The sequence below is a fragment of the Protopterus annectens genome, chromosome 16.part0 (assembly GCF_019279795.1).
Source record: "Protopterus annectens isolate FY-2018-M chromosome 16.part0, PAN1.0, whole genome shotgun sequence".
NCBI classification, from domain to species: domain Eukaryota; kingdom Metazoa; phylum Chordata; order Ceratodontiformes; family Protopteridae; genus Protopterus; species Protopterus annectens.
In genome coordinates, this window is record NC_056750.1 from 697204517 (window position 1) to 697225856 (window position 21340).

The 21340-nt window shown below is 37.9% G+C and overlaps 1 protein-coding gene across 1 annotated transcript in view; it reads right to left on the reverse strand.

Moving 5' to 3' along the window:
* The window catches only part of CARMIL3 (capping protein regulator and myosin 1 linker 3), a 3552770-nt gene that overhangs the window by 957368 nt on the left and 2574062 nt on the right, over positions 1-21340 (reverse strand). Inside the window, exon 12 of the mRNA XM_044058175.1 lies at positions 8882-8968. Within this exon, the coding sequence (XP_043914110.1) occupies positions 8882-8968 (87 nt within the window). The remainder of the gene's footprint in view (positions 1-8881; positions 8969-21340) is intronic.

Genomic DNA, 21340 nt, shown 5'->3' on the forward strand with positions numbered 1-21340 from the left:
AAACACCAGTTTGCAGTCTTCTCTCTCAACTGCCCAGATTTTTGCAGAATGTTCAGATTTTTCCCTCATATTTTTTGTTTGTTCTTCATAAAATTTGTGGATTTCAGACAAATCACAGAGGAGTAAGTAACAAAATAATGATATGCATTTGGGTTTCAGACTTCCTATCCTTCAGAAAATGCATGCAAAAACAAATCTTGTTATTCTAGCATCTAAGTTTATGTGAGAAATATTTAAAATGTGTTCCTACTTTTGGGTCTCTGTCCCACCAATTCTTTAAGTTTTGTCCAGATTTCTTGTGCTAAGAGGTCAAGAGGTATGTCTGCATACTAACCCTTGCTCACTCTCCAGAGAGATGCATCTGACTCTTAGAGTAATCATTTGGACAGCTACCATTATCCACAGAATTTTCAGGACAAGGGGGGGGGGGTGGAAATGGGTTTCAGGTTTTTCACCTATATTACACAAGCATGTACACCCTCACATCTTGGGCAATTTAGAGTGCCCAATCTAGCTTATGGTATATCTTTTGAATGTGGAGGGAAGCTACAGCACCCAGAGATAACCCATGTGAACACAGGGAGGACATGCAAGCTACACACAGCATACGCCCCAGCCAAGAATTGAACCCGAGAGCCTCTCACTGTATCCTATTACCAAGATGCAGATGCCAATGGAAGCTAAACAATTCCTGACTTCCAGGCCTTGCACACAATATTACAGCATCCTTTCTCAGAAATGATGCTATACAAAAGGTTTAGTCTATTACAGAAGGGCATTTTCACACATCTACAGTATTGGAAACACAGAACTCTTAGATACTGCAGCACATTTTGAAGACAAGAGACTTTGTACTGCCAAACAAATGGTAGCCAGGAAATTAAATGCACTGATAATTAATATCTTTGAAAGCTGGTAGAGACTTTCCATAGGCTCATAGGCTCATAAACTGCAGGAAGAAGCAAACTGCACCTCCAAGTAAGCAAGCAACAGCTTCAAAAGCAGTTATAAGCTATGTGCCATTCCACTTTTTTCCCTCTTTAAAAATCTTATGCAAGCATACAAAACAGAGCACAGTACTTGCATTCTATTTCTGTCTTATTTAAAAGTTAATGTTGTTGATAACAGTCACTTTTTGTAATTGAACAATTTTTAATGGAAAAAGTAAACAGGTACTGATGTTATTCACAACACTCTCATCTTCCTGAAATGAGTCTGTACTGTGCACCCTCAAAGGTAATATTGTGACATGGCTATGTGGCCAGAAGTATTGTGAGGTACATTTCACTCAGGTACATTTCTCTGTGTGAAGACCTTTGAATTTATACTGCAGTTATGATCCAACTTCAGCATTATCATAAGCATGTACTGTATAACATCAGTGCTGCAAATTCATCATGGTGTACCCTTGCTGATGCTGGACTGATATTTTCAGTAAAACAACTTGTTAATCTGAATAACTATAAAATATGTCAAAGTGCAATTCCCTGAGTCACAATCTAATAATGTAAGCCTAAGCAGGAGGGCAATTCTGTTGAAAAAACAGTTTTTTATCTAGAGCTGCTCAAATTTCAGATTCCTTTTTTCCCCTCAGTACATTTTCTATAAAAAAAAAAGTTCTCATACTGAAAAACATGCTATCTTCACATTTCAGCTTTCTCCACAATCGTGTCATCGAGCACATGACATGATGATGAGATCCTTGGAGGCATTTAGCTATTCAGGCAGCATTTTTATTATTTTGATTAATGCAATATAATAATATAGTAATTTATTTTACTATATTATTATAGTAGTTGTCGCCTCACAGTTAGACGTTGCACGTTCAATTCTCAGTTAGAGCGTCTTCTGTGTGTCGACATGCATGAATGGGCGTTCCTTCGTTGAAGGTTGTGCGTTAGGCCCAGCAAGCCAGCACGTAAAAATCTACTTCCAATCATTAGCAGACCGTAGTTCCCCTGTGGCGACCCCTAACCGGGAAAAGCCGAAAGACTCCCAGTAATATAGTAATTTATTTTAATTAATGCTTCAAGATAAAATGCATTTTCACTTTTTATTTTCTTCATTCTGTTATTTGCCACAATTAAAATACTATCATATTTATAGAATTTCAGAACTGCCTTTATATTATTTAAGCATTTCAGGATTGTTTTATTAAGCAATAACTGTGTTATAAACGGTTGTTTTAAACAGGTAGTGAATTACCACTGATAACATTTAAACAGATGATTGAAGTGTACTTTTATAAATAATTATGCGAATTTATGTGAATCGAGCCAAAAGAAATTACACAAAGAGAAAACAAAATCACTCACTTCTTTGTTAAGGTGTTATAGGAATAAACCTCAATGAACTTTTTTGTTATTTTTCATTTTCAGGGTGAATTTTTTTGAAACCATTTCAAGTATTTATAATATTTGGTAATAACTGGAGACCTGATTATATCCATTATGTAATACATGCAGCACATTGATTAGACTTTGCAATCAAGATAAAAATAACCTTACTTTATTAAGGTTTATACATAAGAACCTGGATGATTTAAGCTTGCTATAACAAGATTTTTACCTTTGAAAATGACACTTATAACAAAACAGACAAAGCATGACCCTACACACTGAAGTTACCGTCGATCTGTTGGGGGAACTAACCAATTTTATACTGCCACACAGAAGGTGGCCAGAAAAGAAGTAGAATAATCCATTGGCATATTTTAAAACTGTTAGAAGCTTCTATCTACTGCAGTTCTCTTTTAATTAGTAGTTCATGTGCATTACAAAAAATATGATCAGAACTCTGAACATAACCATTTGGTATGTGTTCTCAAAATTAATTCAATAAATTCACTTCTCAAGCTTCATACTTAAGAATAATTTCTTGAAACCAATTCTGAAACGCATAATAGCTTGGCAAGTTTTTTTACGCCAAAGGTTCATGTTCACCCAATCACGCTAGCGGTGAGTGCTGGGGAGATTAATGAATACGCAGCGTTAAGGTATGTGTATGTGTGTGGCTGCATGTAAGAGTGTATGTAGAGGTATGAGGGCTGAGCTGTTGGACATGCTACACTTAAAGAAATCCCAAGCCCTCAGAGCCACACACTCCAGGGATCTAAACCTTGTCATCACAATAAACAAAACATGCTGGAGGGATAGGTTCCTGACCCAGAGACTCCCCAGACTCTGGAATAGATTGCCCATACATGTCAAGCAGAGTGCCTCTTTGGCCCTCTTCAAAAGGAACCTTGACGACTGGATGGGAGAAAGGAAATTCACCCCAGGGATCACATCAGTCGCCCTGCTAGACAGGGGTCTAGGGGAGTAAATAGTGTGGGAAGAAATAGCCAGGGAATTGTTATGGCTAGGCTTATATAGGCCCTAGGGCTGATAGCCTAGTACCAACCTATGAACCTATGGCCTTGTATGTTAAGCAGCAATTGCCTCTGAGTAGGTGATATGCCACAAAGTATAGCTGAAGTTTTTTTTTAGAAGGTCAGCATAGGGCATCTGCTTTAGGTCTGTAATTCTTTTAGTGAGGTACTTCTGTGGCCCTTCCAGTTGTTGCAGATGTCTTGTGAGGTACATACCAAATGGGGCATTGTACTCTATAATGGGTCTAATGAGGGATGAGTACAGTGAGACAATGACCTCATTTTTTCTACATGAAAAGCCCTTAGTGATGAGGTGTGCCACATAGAAGGATTTTCTGATTGTTGTGGCGATGTGGTTATCGAAGGTGAGACCACAGTCCACCTGTGTCCCTAAGCCACTTATCACACTTCCGGTATTTAGTGTACTGCCTTACTTGGGGTACAGTGTTTTAAGAATAAACATCACATACTTATGGTCTGACATAATCAGAGAAGATAAGACTAGGAGAGTGGGACAAGTAGACGCTACAATGGTGAAGTCCAGATTCAGAATACCTTGGCATCGATCAGATTCACCAGTGATTTGATCCAGGAAATGCCTATTTATCCAATTGAAAAGTCTCTGGCATATGCTGCATTTGTGGTATAGATGCTCCAGTCTATGGCTGGGTAACTGTAGTCACCTAGAATTATAGAATTATTGCTTATAGGAATTTCTGCTAAAACTACCAGGAATTTAACAGGTCATTTGGAAACATGAAGGGAATTCAGTTGCATGTCATAAGCTGGTAGCTTGTCTTGCCCGTGGTAAACTGAACTTCTAGGATCTCAAATTATGTGTCTCTAGTTACCAATTTAGATACGATCTTGGTCCCTGACAGATACGTATACAGAGGATCTCAAATTATGTGTTTCTGGTTACCAGTTTAGATACCATCTTGGTCCTTGATATATACGGATTCAGCAGATCTCAAATTATGTGTCTCTGGTTACCAGTTTGAATACAATCTTGGTCCTTGATAGATACGGATACCCCCACCCAGGTATGGAGGGAGTGTTTCCTTTACATTTAAACCTAGTCTCTCTAACTACACATACAAGTTCTTGTGCCAAATGCAGGAGTAAGTCAATATCAGGCAATGTGTTACTGAAACTCCTTGTTATATGGCCCGATGTGGCCTTAATGTGGTCCAATTTAGAGTCAGATGAATTTGCTAATTAGAGATGTTCATTAGCTGGATTCTGCCTAAAAAAGACACTATGGGGTAGCAAAGATATTTGACAGTATGCAGAAGTGCTTGAACGAGAAATGCAGGCCCACCCTTGCAAAACAAGTAGGACTATCTGTTGACTCATCCTGGGCTGATACATAGTGGATTTTCCTGGAATGACATCAGCTATTAAACCAATTGTTAAAGCCAATTATCTATTATTTATACTGAGGTGTCATTCCTGCTAAAGGAAGAATTCCATTGATGACCAGGGTTTTGCTTACATCTGTCACATGGCTAGAGAGTTGTGACATGTCTCTATATGTCCCTAAAGTTTATTTACTCCTACACAGGCTGGCACTGTATAGTAGTCATAGTTGTATTGGGATGAACCTTGTAATGTATGGGATCCTGGTACCTAAAACACAGCTGACAGTGACACTATCCTTGTTCAGCCTGATGAATGGAGAATCTGTATGCCTAACAAGTGAGTCACCAATCAGTACATTTTTTATCAGACATAGTTTACCATTACTTGATTGGGAGCAACCTTGTTGTTGGTGACTTGTTCATAGATTCATTGGTAGGTACTAGGCTATTGGCCCTAGGGCCTATGTAAACCTAGCCAAAAAGGTACCCTGGTTTTCGCCACCCAAGAAAAATATTCTCCTGTGCCCCTGTTGAATAGAGCCACAGAGGTGATCCCTGGGGTGAATTTCCTATTTCCCATCCAATCATCAAGATTTTTCTTGAAGTGTGCTAATGAGTAGCTTTGTTTGATACAGATAGGTAGTTTGTTCCAGAGTATGGGAAGTCTCTGGGACAGGAATCTATCCCTCCAACATGTTCTGTTTATTGTGGTGACAAGGTTTTGGTCCCTAGATTGTGTAGCGCAGAGGGATTGGGATTTCTTTAAGTGGAGCATGTCCAACAGCTCTGGGTTTGACATAGCTTTGTATGTTAGGCAGAGATCACCTCTGACTAGGGGATATGCGATGGAGTAAAGCTGGAGTTTTTTGAGACGGTCTGCGTAGGGCATCTGTTTGAGGCCAGTAATCCTCTTTATGAGGTATTTCTGCGGCCTTTCCATTTGTAGATGTCTTGTGAGGTACATACCAAAAGGGGCGTTGTACTCTGTAATGGGTCTAATGAGTGACGAGTAGAGGGGAACAATGACCTCTTTTTTCCTGGATGAGAAACCTTTTGTGATGAGGTGTGCCACGTAGAAGGATTTCCTGACTACTGTGGTGATGTAATTATCAAAGGAGAGACTACTGTCCACCTGTGTCCCAAGGTCTCATCAGACATTCGATGTTAGTTTTGGTGTGCTTGAAGTAGGTACATTGAGGGACTTCCACCAAGGCCAGTTCTGACTAGGGTTGCCACTCCTCCGTTTTTTTTCCAGACTATCCGGAAATCAAACTGATTCTCCAGTAGTCTGGAAAACACTGTACAAACTCCAGTATTCTGTTTCAAAAAGGAAACAGACTATCGGAGTTTGTAAATTGGCTGATTTACTATGCTTTTTTTTTTTACAGAAAAGCATAGTAAATCAGTGAAAGCAGGCAGCAGGAAGGAAAAAAGAGGGTGTTCCTTGCTGAGTGATGTCATCGCAATGTCACAAAATGGGCGGAATGTGGGGCGGGATGGGGTGGGCGGGTTACTGGTGATGCGAGGGGTGTGGCTTTACTCCAGTTTTCGCCACGAGGGAAGGTTGGCAACCCTAGTTCTGACAGTTTCTAGGAAGCTTTGTCAAGGACTTTTTTATAGCATCAGCATATGACATTTTAGTTTATGTTTGTAAATATGGAAGTGAGGTTGTGGTTAAGTGATACTCACTATGTATGGTTGTAGTTCATGAGAAAGATGTCTCCATGTTAGCTAGGCATTTACACCTTTCACAGACAGACTTATCTGTGTTAGGTTTGAGCTCAGTGTAAGTGGGTTTAGTAGACTGCATTTGCATACCAGTGCTAGGAGGCTAGCAATAGAAGAGGAACAAGTTTTCTTCATATTTTCAGTGTTATAAGCATTAGTTGGTTAAATGCACAAGGCAGCTAAGGGGGCTAAGAGAAGACTGTGGGAGTACTATCAGAATAGTATAAGTGATACAGCAACACACAACCCAGAGGCTAAGGGAAAGCTGGGGGAGTACTGTCTGAAGATTATCAGTAGTGCAACCAGAGCAACATGCAGCATGAAGGCTAAGGGAAAGCTATGGAAGTGCTATCAGAATAGTATTAGTGGTGACAACAGAGGCACATATGAAGCACAGCGGCTAAGGGAAGGCTGTGAGAGTACTATCAAAATACCATTACCGATGACAACAGAGCCACACACAACCCAGAGGTTATGGTAAGGCTGTGGGCCTACTAAGAGAATAGTACTAGTGGTGACAACAGAGAGACATGGGGCACAGAGGCTAAGGAAAGGCTGTGGGAATACTAGTAGAATAGTATTAATGGTGACAACAGAGTGACACACAACCCCCAGAGGCTAAGCAAGGAGAAAAACAGAATAACGAATCAGAGCAGTCAAATTACAGTGATATTAATGTACACTGGCACACATTTGCAGTAATGGACAAGATGAATTAATATAGATGGTGTTCTATATCCAATAGTGTGTGTGTACATGCTTCCAGTTACACATGCATGCCAATAACATATTTTAATGTACCTACAATCTATATAATGCAGTTGCAAAAGTTGATATTTAGGAGGTAATTACATACAAATGGGATACTACTCTGCTTTGTTAAATCCAAGTTGCAAAAGATGGTGCCTCAGTAGTAATGTACCGTTCTGTCTCTCAATACTGATCCAATATGACTGAAAGTTTTCAGTCTGTCTGTTGCTAAGATTACAGGGGGATAGTGACTATGCAGCGCAGTGTACTATTGGTTTATATAAAAATGTGAGCAGAAATTGTGTTTGCTGTCTTTGATGCTTAATGAAGGAAGAATCGTTACTCATTACTGATAGCTTTGGATATGCTTAGCATCACAGTACAAAAATCATTTATTTTTCCAATAACTGCTTTATGCTATTCAGGGTTACTGAACTAAATGGACACAGAGTTTTAGATAAAAAGTACACAGTAGGAGACAAACATCTTAATGTGACATCACATTCTGTTGTTAAGATCTAGGAAAGAAACCAAATTTCTGATGATAATTGGAGGCAAAGGTCAATGTTATTCTGTTTTGCTATAGCTTGTGATTTAAGCACCTCTGCAGCAGGTATGGAATAAACTATATTATGGCTAATAGCTGTGCAAGACAACTTCATGCTTACATCTTCCTTGTAGCTGTCAGTTCCAATATCCACTGAAGTAAAACTCATTTCTTACAAATTTCATTTGCTGCCATGCTGGCAGATGTTTCTACAAGCAGTTACTAGGAACGCAAGCAATTAGTTTTTATTTTCAATGTTTGTACAAGATCCTGAACTACTGGAAAATATGTATAAATGGAGAAAGGTTACTGTTCCCAAGAGCTCTTTTATTAGATATGGGCACAATGTGTCAATACTGTTTAGTCAGTATAGCGTTCAGTAAAGCATCAGAAAACAGGTGAGAAATATGCATATATCTCATATCACTCTTAGAAATAGAGTTGCATTTCGTGGTTTCTTCTCATTCCTGCTTGGTCTGTTTCAGAATGTGTTTCAACTCTTTAGTATTCTTAAGGACAGAAGTCACACAAAATGCTAGCTGTGTATCAAATCCATGTTCACTAATACAGCTTTGATATGTTGAATTAAACATCTGCAGTATTCTATGTAAATGTTGCACATTAAAAGATTCCATTTCATTTGAGGAAGTTCTGTACATGGATGTGTAAAAATGGAAAGGACACCATGGCAGCCAGAGTCAATATTGTATGTATTACCACATTTGCAGCTATAATTTCACGTGGTTAATAAACAACTCTAATACCAACAAGAAACGTCATAAGAGAGGTGCTTAGCTATGGCCTGAGTTTTCAGATCTTGCCTGTTTTTTTTAGTATTACCTTTGAACTACAGCAATATAACCTTGTAAATAGCCATAGCAATGCACATGTATAAGCAGTCCTAGCAGTGCAAGCCTGAAATTGTCCCTGTGCCACGTTCACTGTTTTCTTACAAGATTATTAAATTAAATAAAAATTGGGAGGTCCAAATCCTTCAGCAGTTAATAACATATCATGTTTAACAACATTTACAAAGAGACCATTTTGACACCAGATATCTTATTTTGTTTTTAGTTAGTTAAAAACATACTCACAAAAATGTATATTCTTAAATATGATGCATACCTTTGGCAGTGATGGAGGTGCGGGACAGATTCATGTGCTTCATCCCTTTATAGAAACGACTCAACTGCTGACTGAAAAGCCATATACCTGGAATAGAAAATATCATGAATTAATACTGACAGAGCAGCCCAATATATGTTGTTTTGTCATCTTTGCCATTCAAATAATATTGAAATATCAACAGATATACAGGTTGTTTTTCCCCAGGAACATTACCACAGGCTTACCTAGATTGCAAGTTCTTCCCCAAACAGGAAGACAGAGAGAAATTAGATGAGTCCTGAACTGCTGAGAGAGTACTGCAGAGGTGACGCCAGTGGAGCTAAATGCATAGTTGTCTGCATACCTTCATCTCAGAACTAAAAGCCTTTAGTTAAAAAAAAAAAACAAAAAAAACTAAAAGCCTTTACTTCAGTGGGAATTCAGCTCCTCAGCACGTTGTCACTCTAATGATTTTAAACAATGGCTCCTAGGCAGCAAACAAAGTGAACCACAAGAGGGTAGATTTAGTACCATTGATTTGAAACGGTCAGAATTTAAGAATACAAATTCAGTTAAATTGAATGTAGTTAGTTAGCCAACACCTTGGTTTGCCGCATTTAAAAAAAAGTCTAAATGCTACATTAAAATTGTACCAAAACAAATACAATATTTAAAAATATCAGACAAAATGATACAGTACATTTATAAAAAGGCAACAGTTTTAAATTCCAAGGCTCAAAGTTCAGTCTTGTTAGAGTAATACTGAATGTGCAAAAAATGAGGAATTACAAATACTAAGACTGCTCTGTCTCAGAATATTCCCTTTTCTTAGAGGTATGGCATGCCTGGTGTTAAGACTATGCAAGTAGTAGGGATGGAAGGGGAGTACCTCCACGTTAGGGGATATAGAAAGCTTGCACATTGCAAAAAAACACAATTTTATGTGTGAATAGTGATTGTTAACATTCACTATAACATAGGTTTGCATTTTTTTTTGTAATTCCAGGACTCATAACTGCAGGACTCAGAATGATAATAGGGAACTAGCTAAAAGCTAAATCACTTTAATGATGTTAAAGTAGCAAATAATTAATATTACAATTCAAAGGAGGAATGACAGGCATTAAAGTTTGAGACTCCATGAAGAGTGCCACGAAGGACTCCAGACATTAGCCAGTTAAGAAGTGAATGCCCAAATCAGATGCATGTTATGAAAAGAGCTTATCTAGCATTGCATTTGAATTGTTAAGCATTTTATGTAGGAAAAGCCAGTAGAAAATTAAAGAAGCACATTTATGGGCATGATCATGCCATTAAGAATAAAAGTTCAGTCAATGTGTTGTTTAAGCATTCCATCAACTGTGCCACTCTTAAAAAGTTTACTTTCTTATGTTGTTCATAATACTGCAGAACATTTCAGAGGAAATAAGGAAGGTGAACTAACAGAAATGCAGTGGCAGATGAAACATAACACCAGTAGTGTAGTCCCTGGTTTACATGGGCCTATTAATTAGAATGTGTTTTAAAAGGAAGTAGTGAGTTTAGAAAATGCAAATGAACATTAGATGTGTGTAAATCATATGATTAATGACGTGACTGACCAACCCGGAGAGTCTAACCATTTGGCCTTTAATGACACTCTGTCTTTGATGAAAAGGATGGCAACTATGATATTCTACGAGTGTGTTTGTATAAGTTCTTTTCCTAAAAATGTTGGAAGAGAGTTCTCCAATTAAACTGTTTAGCTCAAAAAAAAGTCAGTAATGATGATAAATTTTTACGTGAGATGTATATTTTGATTGGAATGTTCAAAGAAAGGGGCTATCCCATTAAGCTTCTGACATCAGTAAAAAAGAAGTTATAAAAAATCGTTCTACGAGATTTAGCCCCATTTTAAGAGGTTGGGTGAGTACTATAATGACGGTAAATGTAGAAACACCTAAGAATGATGTTATGGTCTTGCAGTGCAATCATTTAGCATCATATTTGGCAAAAGGTTTATATAGGATATGGGACAGTATGTTTGACTCTGAATTGAAAAACAAATTAGGTGCAAAACGTAAAGCTCTATACAGCAGGGGCAGAAATATCAAGGAACTATTTGAACTTGACAATGAAAAGTTTAAAAAGACATACATCTCTAGGATGAGCAAATGTGGGGCATGCAGTAGCTGTAGGTTTATTAATGATAGTCCTTATGTGATTATTGAAACATACAGCAGGACACTGCAGTGTCCTGGACGTTGTACTGCAGTACAAAAGGAGTTGTATATATTGCTACATGTGTGTCATGCCTTGCGTTCTACATAGGCAAGACCACCAGGAAGTTACATGACAGAATTCTAGAGTATAATAGGGATATAAGAAAAAGAAAAGAGACCAGTGCTTTATATAAACAAATTTCTGATACATTTAATATATTCTTTACTGAAGCCATCCAGTCACTTGCTAACTCTCTACCGCCTGTATCCTCTAATCTACCCACCTCCTTAACTAACTCTCCACCTACTTTCCAACTACAACCTGTTCCTACATCCCTCATCTGCAACCTTCTTCAAAAACTCAAACCTTCTACCCCCTCTGCTGACCTCTTACCTGCTAAATATCTGCAAATAGCAGCTAAGGTTGTAGCTTATCCTATCTCTATCCTAATAAATAGAACCATAACAGAAGGTACCATCCCATCCATATGGAAAGTCTCCCATATAATCCCCCTACACAAAGGTGGCAACTCAACTGAACTTTCTAACTTTCTTCCAATTGCCCTACTCTCTCCTTTAGCTAAAATCATGGAAAAATGCATTCAACGTCAACTGTTAGACCACCTTCTACAAAACAGACTATTAGCTAGCTCTCAGTATGGCTTTAGACCCTTCCACAGCACCACTACTGCCCTCCTATCTTTTTCAGACCACATTAACAAAAACTGTAATAATAACATCCTCTCCTCTGCAACCTTTATTGATCTCTCAAAAGCATTCGACATGGTTAACCACGACCTATTGTTGAATATTCTTAAGTCCCTCTCACTTGATACTCAAGCACATAAATGGCTCAAGTCCTACTTATATAACAGGCAACAAGCAGTGCTGTGGAACAACAGTCTATCCACCCGTCTTCCTGTCACCCTTGGTGTACCCCAAGGTTCTATTCTAGGCCCTCTTCTATTCTCCATCTTTATAAATGATCTAACTTTAAGTATCCCCCAAGCTACATGCATACAATATGCAGATGAGTCCACATTAATATGCTCAGCTACAGATCCATCTGAACTGCAGTCCCTCACCCAAAATGTCTTTGAACTAGTAGAAAAATATTTTTTACAGCGTTGTCTTCTCCTTAACCCCATAAAGACTAAACTATTGATCTTTACTTCTACACAAAAGTCCACCCCAATTGACCTCATTATTAAATCTAATAATGGCACGATCATATCTCAAGACACTACCACCAAACTCTTAGGAGTAACTATTGACCACAACCTGAACTATGATACTCATATCAATACTACTATAAAATCAGTTAACCAAAAACTAGGCTCCCTCTATATAATTAAATCCTTCCTTACTCCCATAGCTAGAAATACTTTTGCCCATACCCGCCTTATCTCCACCCTCTTCTATGCCTCTTCTATATACACAAATCTATCTAAAAGCAACCTCAACAAACTGGCAGTCTCCTACAATAACATTGCCAGATTTGCTACCAGCTCCCCATTCAGAACCCACCACTGCCAAAATCTGAAGCAACTGGGTTGGCTGGAACTGTCTAATCAAATTATATTCCACCAACTGATTATTGCCCATAAAACCCTTAATCATCCATTTAATACACCAATTCTCACAAGTCTAATCAGCCCATATAAAAATCTCACAAACCTACGCTCAGCAAATAAACTACTGGTATCTAGACAAAAGCCCAACAATAAAGCAGGAGATTCCCTTTTTTCTAACACTGTGGGAAAAAGATGGAACCTTCTACCTGTTGAACTCACATCTCTTTCTTCAACTGCACTATTCAAAAAGAAACTCAAATTATACCTTACAAGCCACTGGCTATGTTCTTGTACTAACCCTGACTAAGATCTCTCTTCCTGTCATCCTAGATTATAGCACCAATTTAATACTCACTCTATAGCCACTTTAAGACCACTACCTTCTTAGTTAGACTTTATATACCCTTGAAAGACTGTATTGTTATTTTTCTGCCTTATAGCTAAGTCACTGCCCTCAACTAATTCTCCAGTCTTGTATATATCTATTCTATTTTCCTGTGCCTTATTTATAATTTTCTCTTGTGAATCTCATACATCCTTCTGAATACTCTTTCTTCTACTATTTGTTGGTCAGCTACACAAGAAAAGGGGGGGAGAGGATTTTCTATATTCCTTTTGCTGTTTTTGTATCATCAATGCTAAGTTACCATGTAACACCTGTTGTGTCTGACAAGTGAACTGTAACCGAAGTTGTAATATTTTGTGTGTTCTTTTTTTTTTATGTGGAGCTTTTCTCCCCGGGCCTCTACTGAAAATGGACATATATCCAGTTAGACTAGCCTGGTCAACAAATGTAAAATAAAAATGCCCACTAGAGAATGCAATGACTATAAAAAAATTATATTTTTTGTGATAGACAAAACAAAAGTAGGGATGAGAGGGGGTGACCCTGAATTAGGACTTTTAAACAAAGAGTTGGAATGGCAACTTGATTAAATGCCAAAGAGAAGCCAGGCATTAATGACAATACATCTCTGTTGTGTGTTCTAAAAAGGAGAGCAAAAGAGGTTTGAATTTTTTTTATTTTTTATGTGAAGTTTATACTTGATGGATCTGTTTTATTTGGGTCAAAGTACTTATGATCTGCCTTTTGCAAAGATTTGTTTCATTTACCATTTTAACAGCAGGCTAAAGTTGTTTTCACTGACTCTGATGATGCCTTAATATTTTTCAGGCGAAAGCACTTAGTCCGTGAATTTTGTATGTCTATTTTATGTTTTAATAGTGTGGAAACATTAAAGTGAGTGCTTTTTCTTTACCACGGGCAGTGGCTTTCTTATTTTTCCATTCTTTATGTTTTAGAAGTTTTCATTTGGAGTTCATTGTTCTGTTGTTTTATTATTGTGTAGCCAATATTTTGCTGGTCAAGATTGCAGGCTTTTGATTCTGTAAACTATTTACATATATATGCATACATGCGCCACACACATGTATATACACACACACACACACACACATATATATATATATATATATATATATATATATATATATATATATATATATATATATATATATATATATATATATATGTATATATATATATATATATATATATATATATATATATGTATATGAGTCTGCTGAAAAAGAGCAAGTGACCAAATCATCGACATTTGCAAGATCAACCAAACCTGAAAAGGTTGAGTTTGCAAATGTTGATTTGCTACTATGCATTTGCCAAGTAAACATCTCAGCACATGCAAAAAAAATCCTTAAATATGTTTTTTGCAGATGCAAGCCCCCTGCATCTCAATCAAGCCTTCTAATTATATATACAATCTTGGGAAAAGGGCATAGTTTCCTACCCTGAGAATTGTACAGTCTCGCACACCTGTCAGCCATAGGCGACGAAATTTTAACTCAACTCAACAGATGTTTTCCAAAAGGGGATTCAATTAACATCAATTCCCACATAGATATATAAATATATGTTCAAAGTTTCACTACTTTGAACCCCACTTCACCGATTCTACTTGTTCGAAGTAGTGAAACTTCTAACATTGACTTTGGCAGTCACACTACAGCGCGGAATGGGGATATTCCCTTTTCCCCACTGTAGTGCAATCTCGGAGTTGGTATATTTAAGTAGGGGGGTGTGGGGAGCACAGTCCCCCACATGGGGGGGTGCATGTTTTGGTGGGGGTTTTTTTTGGTTATCCCGGGGAGCTAGACTTCAGCGAAAGTGCACTTTCATTTAAGTGGACTTTCGTTGAAGTGTAGGGTCTACTGCTCTATTTCGAAGAAGTGTATTTTCGATGTAAAGCAGTACACCCATATATATATATATATATATATATATATATATATCCAACAAAATTAAGTAGGCTATGTAGATAAATCAGTGCTCCAACAACAGAAAGTGTATGTAAAAATATATATAAGAGCACTGAACCACAGCTGATTAAAACACTGCTTTAATGAGAATAAGAACAACGGTGAGCACTTTCGCAGTCAAGCTGCTTCCTCAGACAATTCAAACTAAGCCAATTCATACATTTAAATATACTTTCCACATGGTGACATCACATCAATTCAACATTTAAAGGTACATCAAAAAATATATATACAAAATATATAAAAAAAACAACAAATAATAAAACAGTCCTTAACTGACTATAAATATTTTAAAACATTCATTCATAAAAATTAATATATAACAAACCTCTCATCTATGTAAGGGTCTATTGATTAGTACAGGTTGAATGGACAACTTGTCATTATGTCCTCTACCCATATTCGCCCTCATCCTAATAATCCATTTAAGCTCACTGTTTTCAACCCTGTTTCTAACAGGCCCCTGTCTAGCATTAGATGGTACCTTTTCAACAACCATAAACCTAAACTCATGTCCTGCCCCCACAGCTATAGCATGTTGTGCAAAAGCATTGGTGTCAACATGTTTAGATATGTCATAAAGGTGTTCCCTAATCTGATCTCGTAACCTACGTGTGGTCATACCTATATAAAAAGAAAAACATTCTACACATAACCTAGAGATACCAAGTTGGTGGAATTACAATTTGCTCTCAGATGAAAGCTCAGTTGTCTCCCTTGGCTTAGTTTGAATTGTCTGAGGAAGCAGCTTGACTGCGAAAGTGCTCACCGTTGTTCTTATTCTCATTAAAGCAGTGTTTTATTCAGCTGTGGTTCAGTGCTCTTTTATATATTTTTACATATATTTTCTGTTGTTGGAGCACTGATTTATCTACATAGCCTACTTAATTTTGTTGGTTATATTTGGTATTCTTTGACTGGCTGTGTAGGAACATAGCATTGGGCATAGTGAAAGTGCCTGAGCTAGACTCTACACCTGTTATGAATAGTTCCCATGGAACGGGAAGAAAGGACATCATTCCTCTAATTGAATACCGAGAAAATCCATTTCTGAATTTTCAGCCTAAGGCATTGGATTTATAAACAGATACGGTCTGTGAGTATGATGCTACTACTTTTAAAAGAGACTTCTTGAAGTTAGAAAATGACGTATGAAAACTGAAACGTTTGCAGATGGAAAGGTTTCATCTTGAGGCTTGTTTAAGCCTCAAGATTGTACCTCGTGCCCTCGTATGGGAATACTTATAAAGATTTGCTACTTAAAGGGCAACATATCAACAAGAACACCAGCTTCCAATATATGCATCTCCTCTTTGATTACTTTAAACTGGAGGAAGATGTCTTATCTGTTAATGTCAGTAGAATGCAGACTGATCTTTATAAGAAATATCCTCCCATGGCGGTGGATGTTAAGATGGACCAGCTCATAGATAGTATTGCTATATTTGAATCACAACTGCTCGTTTACAAAAAGAAGAAACTGCAGAGGGATTCCTCTGATTTCTCTAACGACCGTGTTTTTGCTTGGCCCAGGAATATAACAATAACTCTAATGGTAATTTACAGAGTACCTCTGTTCCTGCAGACTCGGCAAAGGAGAACAATAATTTCACCTTAATAACTCTACATACTCCCCAAATATGGGACACTAATATGCATGAATGCACACGCAATACTATGCCCCTACCTGCTGTGACTTCGACCAACTCTTCTGCTGTTGCTCATATTCAGAGTGGCGCGCGAAGGAAAGAAGGGGGACAAATGACAGCAGATGGATCATCAGTTGGTGAAACCACACTTAATGTAGCAAATGGGGCACATTCCTTCAGTTCTCTGTTCCCGATTAGAACTAACCATTTTCAGGAGAGGTCGCGGAGTCATGGATGGGTGAAACGGAAAGCACCAATGGAGAACAACAACAACTCACAAACGCTGAAAAGGATGTGGCAGGGAAACAACGAACACTAGTGTGGAACATATCAAAATGGACTTTTTTGGAATATGAGTTAGCTGTACTTCAGAAAGGTATGACTTTCATACCATCGGACAGAATGTCCTTAACTGATAACATTATTTAACTTAAAACATTTACGCGCAATATCATGTTGAAGCTACTATATGGGGGGGGGGGGGACATGCAGGACACTGTTGGTCCAGTTAAAGCTTTTAAAAGACCTAGTAGTTATGTTCCCATGGTTAATGGGGTTGTTGAAACATTTGAAAGAATGTATTTGAAAGACATTTATAAGCTTTACGACAATAATACCAAGACCAAATGTGTCTGTAACTTGAATGCATATGAGAAGCAAGCCTTGAATAATTTACGGCAGGATACAACTATTTCCATTAGACCAGCCGATAAAGGGGGTCCGTTAGTAGTGATGGACCAAGGATGGTATAGGATGGTTATGTCAGACATGTTGAATGATCCTATAGCCTATGAAAGTATTACACATAGGGATGTTGAGAGATGTATTATATCTATTCATAATGGATTATTTGAGTGTCTACAATGTCATAGTATTGACCAGGAATTGTTTAAATATCTATTGGTGAAAGAACCTCTTATACCCATAATTCAGGGCCTCCCTAAAATCCATAAACACCCCATTGAATCACCTATGAGGCCAATAGTGGCGGGTGGAGGATGGGCTACAGAGCCTCTGTCATTGTACATTGAACAACAACTGAAACCAATAATACTTAAGAAAAATATATCCTAAGGATTACGAAACAGTTTTTAGAGGAGCTTTATGATTCTGTTGCTGATAAACCACCCTCTGACACCTGCATTATGGCAACCCTAGATGTGCAATCATTATTCACAGTTATTCCCAATTGTCAAGGGATAGATATGTTAAAACGATATTTAGTGGATGATGGTACCTATGATTCTAATAAAACTGATCTAATATGTTTTCTTTTAGAAACTGTTTTGGAGAACAACCTGTTCCTTTTTGAGAATAGGGTGTTTAGACAATGAGCTGGCGTGGCTATGGGCACATCTTGTGCCAATAGCTACGCCAACATAGTTATGGCTACCTGGGAAAAGGAATATGTGTTGAAGGAAGGCATGGGCTTCCCTATAATATTCTTCCATCAATTTGTGGATGATCTCTTCCTTCTGTGGGAGGGAGATGAGCCCAGTTTTTCCCGGTTTGAAGAATTCATTAATAATACAACTGACTTCTTGAAATTCACAGCTAGTACCTCTAATACATCAATTGAGTTTCTCGATGTATGTATTTGTAGGTCTATGCAAGGAGATTTTAACACAGAAATATATAGAAAATAATGCTATAGGAATACCTGTTTGGAACGTAATAGTATGCATCCTCAGCATATTTTTAAGAACGTGATGAAAGGCCAAGCATTGAGAGTGTCAAGATTAACAGCTGATGATGGGAAATTCAGTGGCGAACTTGCCAACCTTGGTAAATCCTTCCTTGAGAGAGGATATTCTAAGGAAGACGTTAACATGACACTTGTACAGGCACATACTATGAGGACAGGCTTAGGTAAACCCTATTGTTCTAGGATGAACAGGTCAGCAATGGATGTCAATCTTAGGGAAAAGTTTATGAGAGTTCCAGTGACCTATTCTAGTAACATTCATTTGTTAAAAAATGTGTTTTATAAGAACTGGAATGTACTTTGTGCTGATGAAAGAATAAGGCGAGTGGTTGGTGATGTTCCACATTATGCATTTAAGAAAAAAAAATCCTCAAAAGAATTCTCTGTGGCCCTAAGTTGGACCCTCAAAAAGATAGCCATATTTTAGGGTCTGGGTATGGTACTTTACCATGTAAACAGTGCAATTTTTGTAGGTATCTCGATACCTCAGGTGGATTTCACCATCTGGACACAGGGAGACAATTAAGCTTTCATCTGAGAGCAAATTGTAATTCCACCAACTTGGTATATCTAAGTTATTGTGTAGAATGTTTTTCTTTTTATATAGGTATGACCACACGTAGGTTACGAGATCGGATTAGGGAACACCTTTACGACATATCTAAACATGTTGACACCAATGCTTTGGCATGACATGTTATGGCTGTGGGGGCAGGACATGAGTTTAGGTTTATGGTTGTTGAAAAGGTACCATCTAATGCTAGACAGGGGCCTGTTAGAAACAGGGTTGAAAACAGTGAGCTTAATTGGATTATTAGGATGAGGGCGAATATGGGTAGAGGACTTAATGACAAGTTGTTCATTCAACCTGTACTAGTCAATAGACCGTTACATAGATGAGAGGTTTGTTATATATTAATTTTTATGAATGAATGTTTTAAAACATTTGTAGTCAGTTAAGGACTGTTTTATTATTTGTTGTTTTTATACATTTTGTATATATATTTTTTGATGTACCTTTAAATGTTGAATTGATGTGATGTCACCATGTGGAAAGTATATTTAAATGTATGAATTGGCTTAGTTTGAATTGTTTGAGGAAGCAGCTTGACTGCGAAAGTGCTCACCGTTGTTCTTATTCTCATTAAAGCAGTGTTTTATTCAGCTGTGGTTCAGTGCTTTTATATATTTTTTTCAGATATATATATATCTATATATCTGTGTGTGTGTGTGTGTATAGATATAGAAAGAAATAAAAAAATCAAAGGGGTTAGTTTTACTGTATGCAGCTGATAACATTAGGCAGGATTTGGTTCTTTAGGATGGTGTAATTCTTTTGGGATTTCTTGGCTACCATACCCTTCAACTGTCCCTAATGTCAGGGGAAACTCCACATGTCAGTAGAATTTTGCTATGTCTCTCCTAATTCCCTTAATTAGAGATGTTGTAAAATATTTGTGCATTACATGCAATAATAGTACCATTAATTAAAATTAGACTCCTTTTATTTTAGAAAATACATTCTAATTCACATGCATTAGTTTGTTAACACTTTAAAATATTGTCATTAACATTGAAAGGCTCTGCAAGTTCCTTTTTACTTTGTTTTTCTGTGATTCTATGGCTATTGTGTATTAGGAATTGAGTTTAATACTTTTGGTGGTTCATTTTCTCAGTGATCTAGTTTACTTTGGTACCAACAGGTTATGTAATCATTTTAGAGCAGCTGATATTTTTAATGAGCTGAAAATCACTTCAGCTGCTTATGGTTTTGTGCTTAAAGAAATGCCAGCATTTGTGAGGTAAATTCTATTTCTCTTGCCTAGGACAAGTTAGCTAATGCTTTCAGAAAAAATAAACACATATGTAGGTTTAGCCTTTTTCTGCTTTATTCCTATACCTATATATCAGGTTTAAAAATAAAAAAAAAGAAACATGAGACACCATCCCCCACTCTGGAATCATAGATAAACTTACTAAGCTGGGCACTAATCCCTACATCACTCGATGGGTTGCCAACTGGCTTACTGACAGAACCCACACTGTAAAAGTAGCTGACTCCAAATCCAGCTCCAGACAAGTGACAAGTGGAGTACCTCAGGGTTCAGTCCTGGGACCTCTCTTGTTTGCTATCTACTTCTCTGAAGTACAGGCCAACACTAAGGGACTCTGGCTAACGAAGTTCGCAGATGACTGCAAACTGGGAGCCATTATTGAATCCCCAAATGATGTCGATACTCTACAAAAGGGCCTTACAGAAACAGATGCTTGGTGCCAGAGCCATGGGCTCAAGCTCAATGCCAAGAAATGTATAGTTATCCCCTTTGGGAAAAAACATGTACCCGTGAATTACCACATAGGTGGCAGTACACTAAACACCGAAAGTGTGATAAGAGACTTAGGGACATAGGTGGACAGTGGTCTCACCTTCAATAACCACATCGCCACAACAGTCAGGAAATCCTTCTATGTAGCACACCTCATCACTAAGGGCTTTTCATCCAGAAAAAAGGAGGTCATTGTCCCACTGTACTCATCCTACATTAGACCCATTATAGAATACAACGCCCCATTTGGTATGTACCTCTCAAGACATCTGCAACAACTGGAAAGGCCGCAGAAATACCTCACTAAAAGAATCACAGGCCTAAAGCAGATGCCCTATGCTGACCGCCTTAAAAAAACTCCAGCTATACTCTATCGCATATCGTCTACGCCGAGGCGATCTCTGCATAACATACAAGGCCATGTCAAACCCAGAGCTGTTGGACATGCTACACTTAAAGAAATCCCAATCCCTCAGAGCCACACGCTCCAGGGATCTAAACCTTGTCATCACAATAAACAAAACATGCTGGAGGGATAGGTTCCTGACCCATTGACTCCCCAGACTCTGGAACAGACTGCCCATACATGTCAAGCAGAGCACCTCTTTGGCCCTCTTCAAAAGGAACATTGATGATTGGATGGGAGAAATGAAATTCACTCCAGGGATCACATCAGTTGCCCTG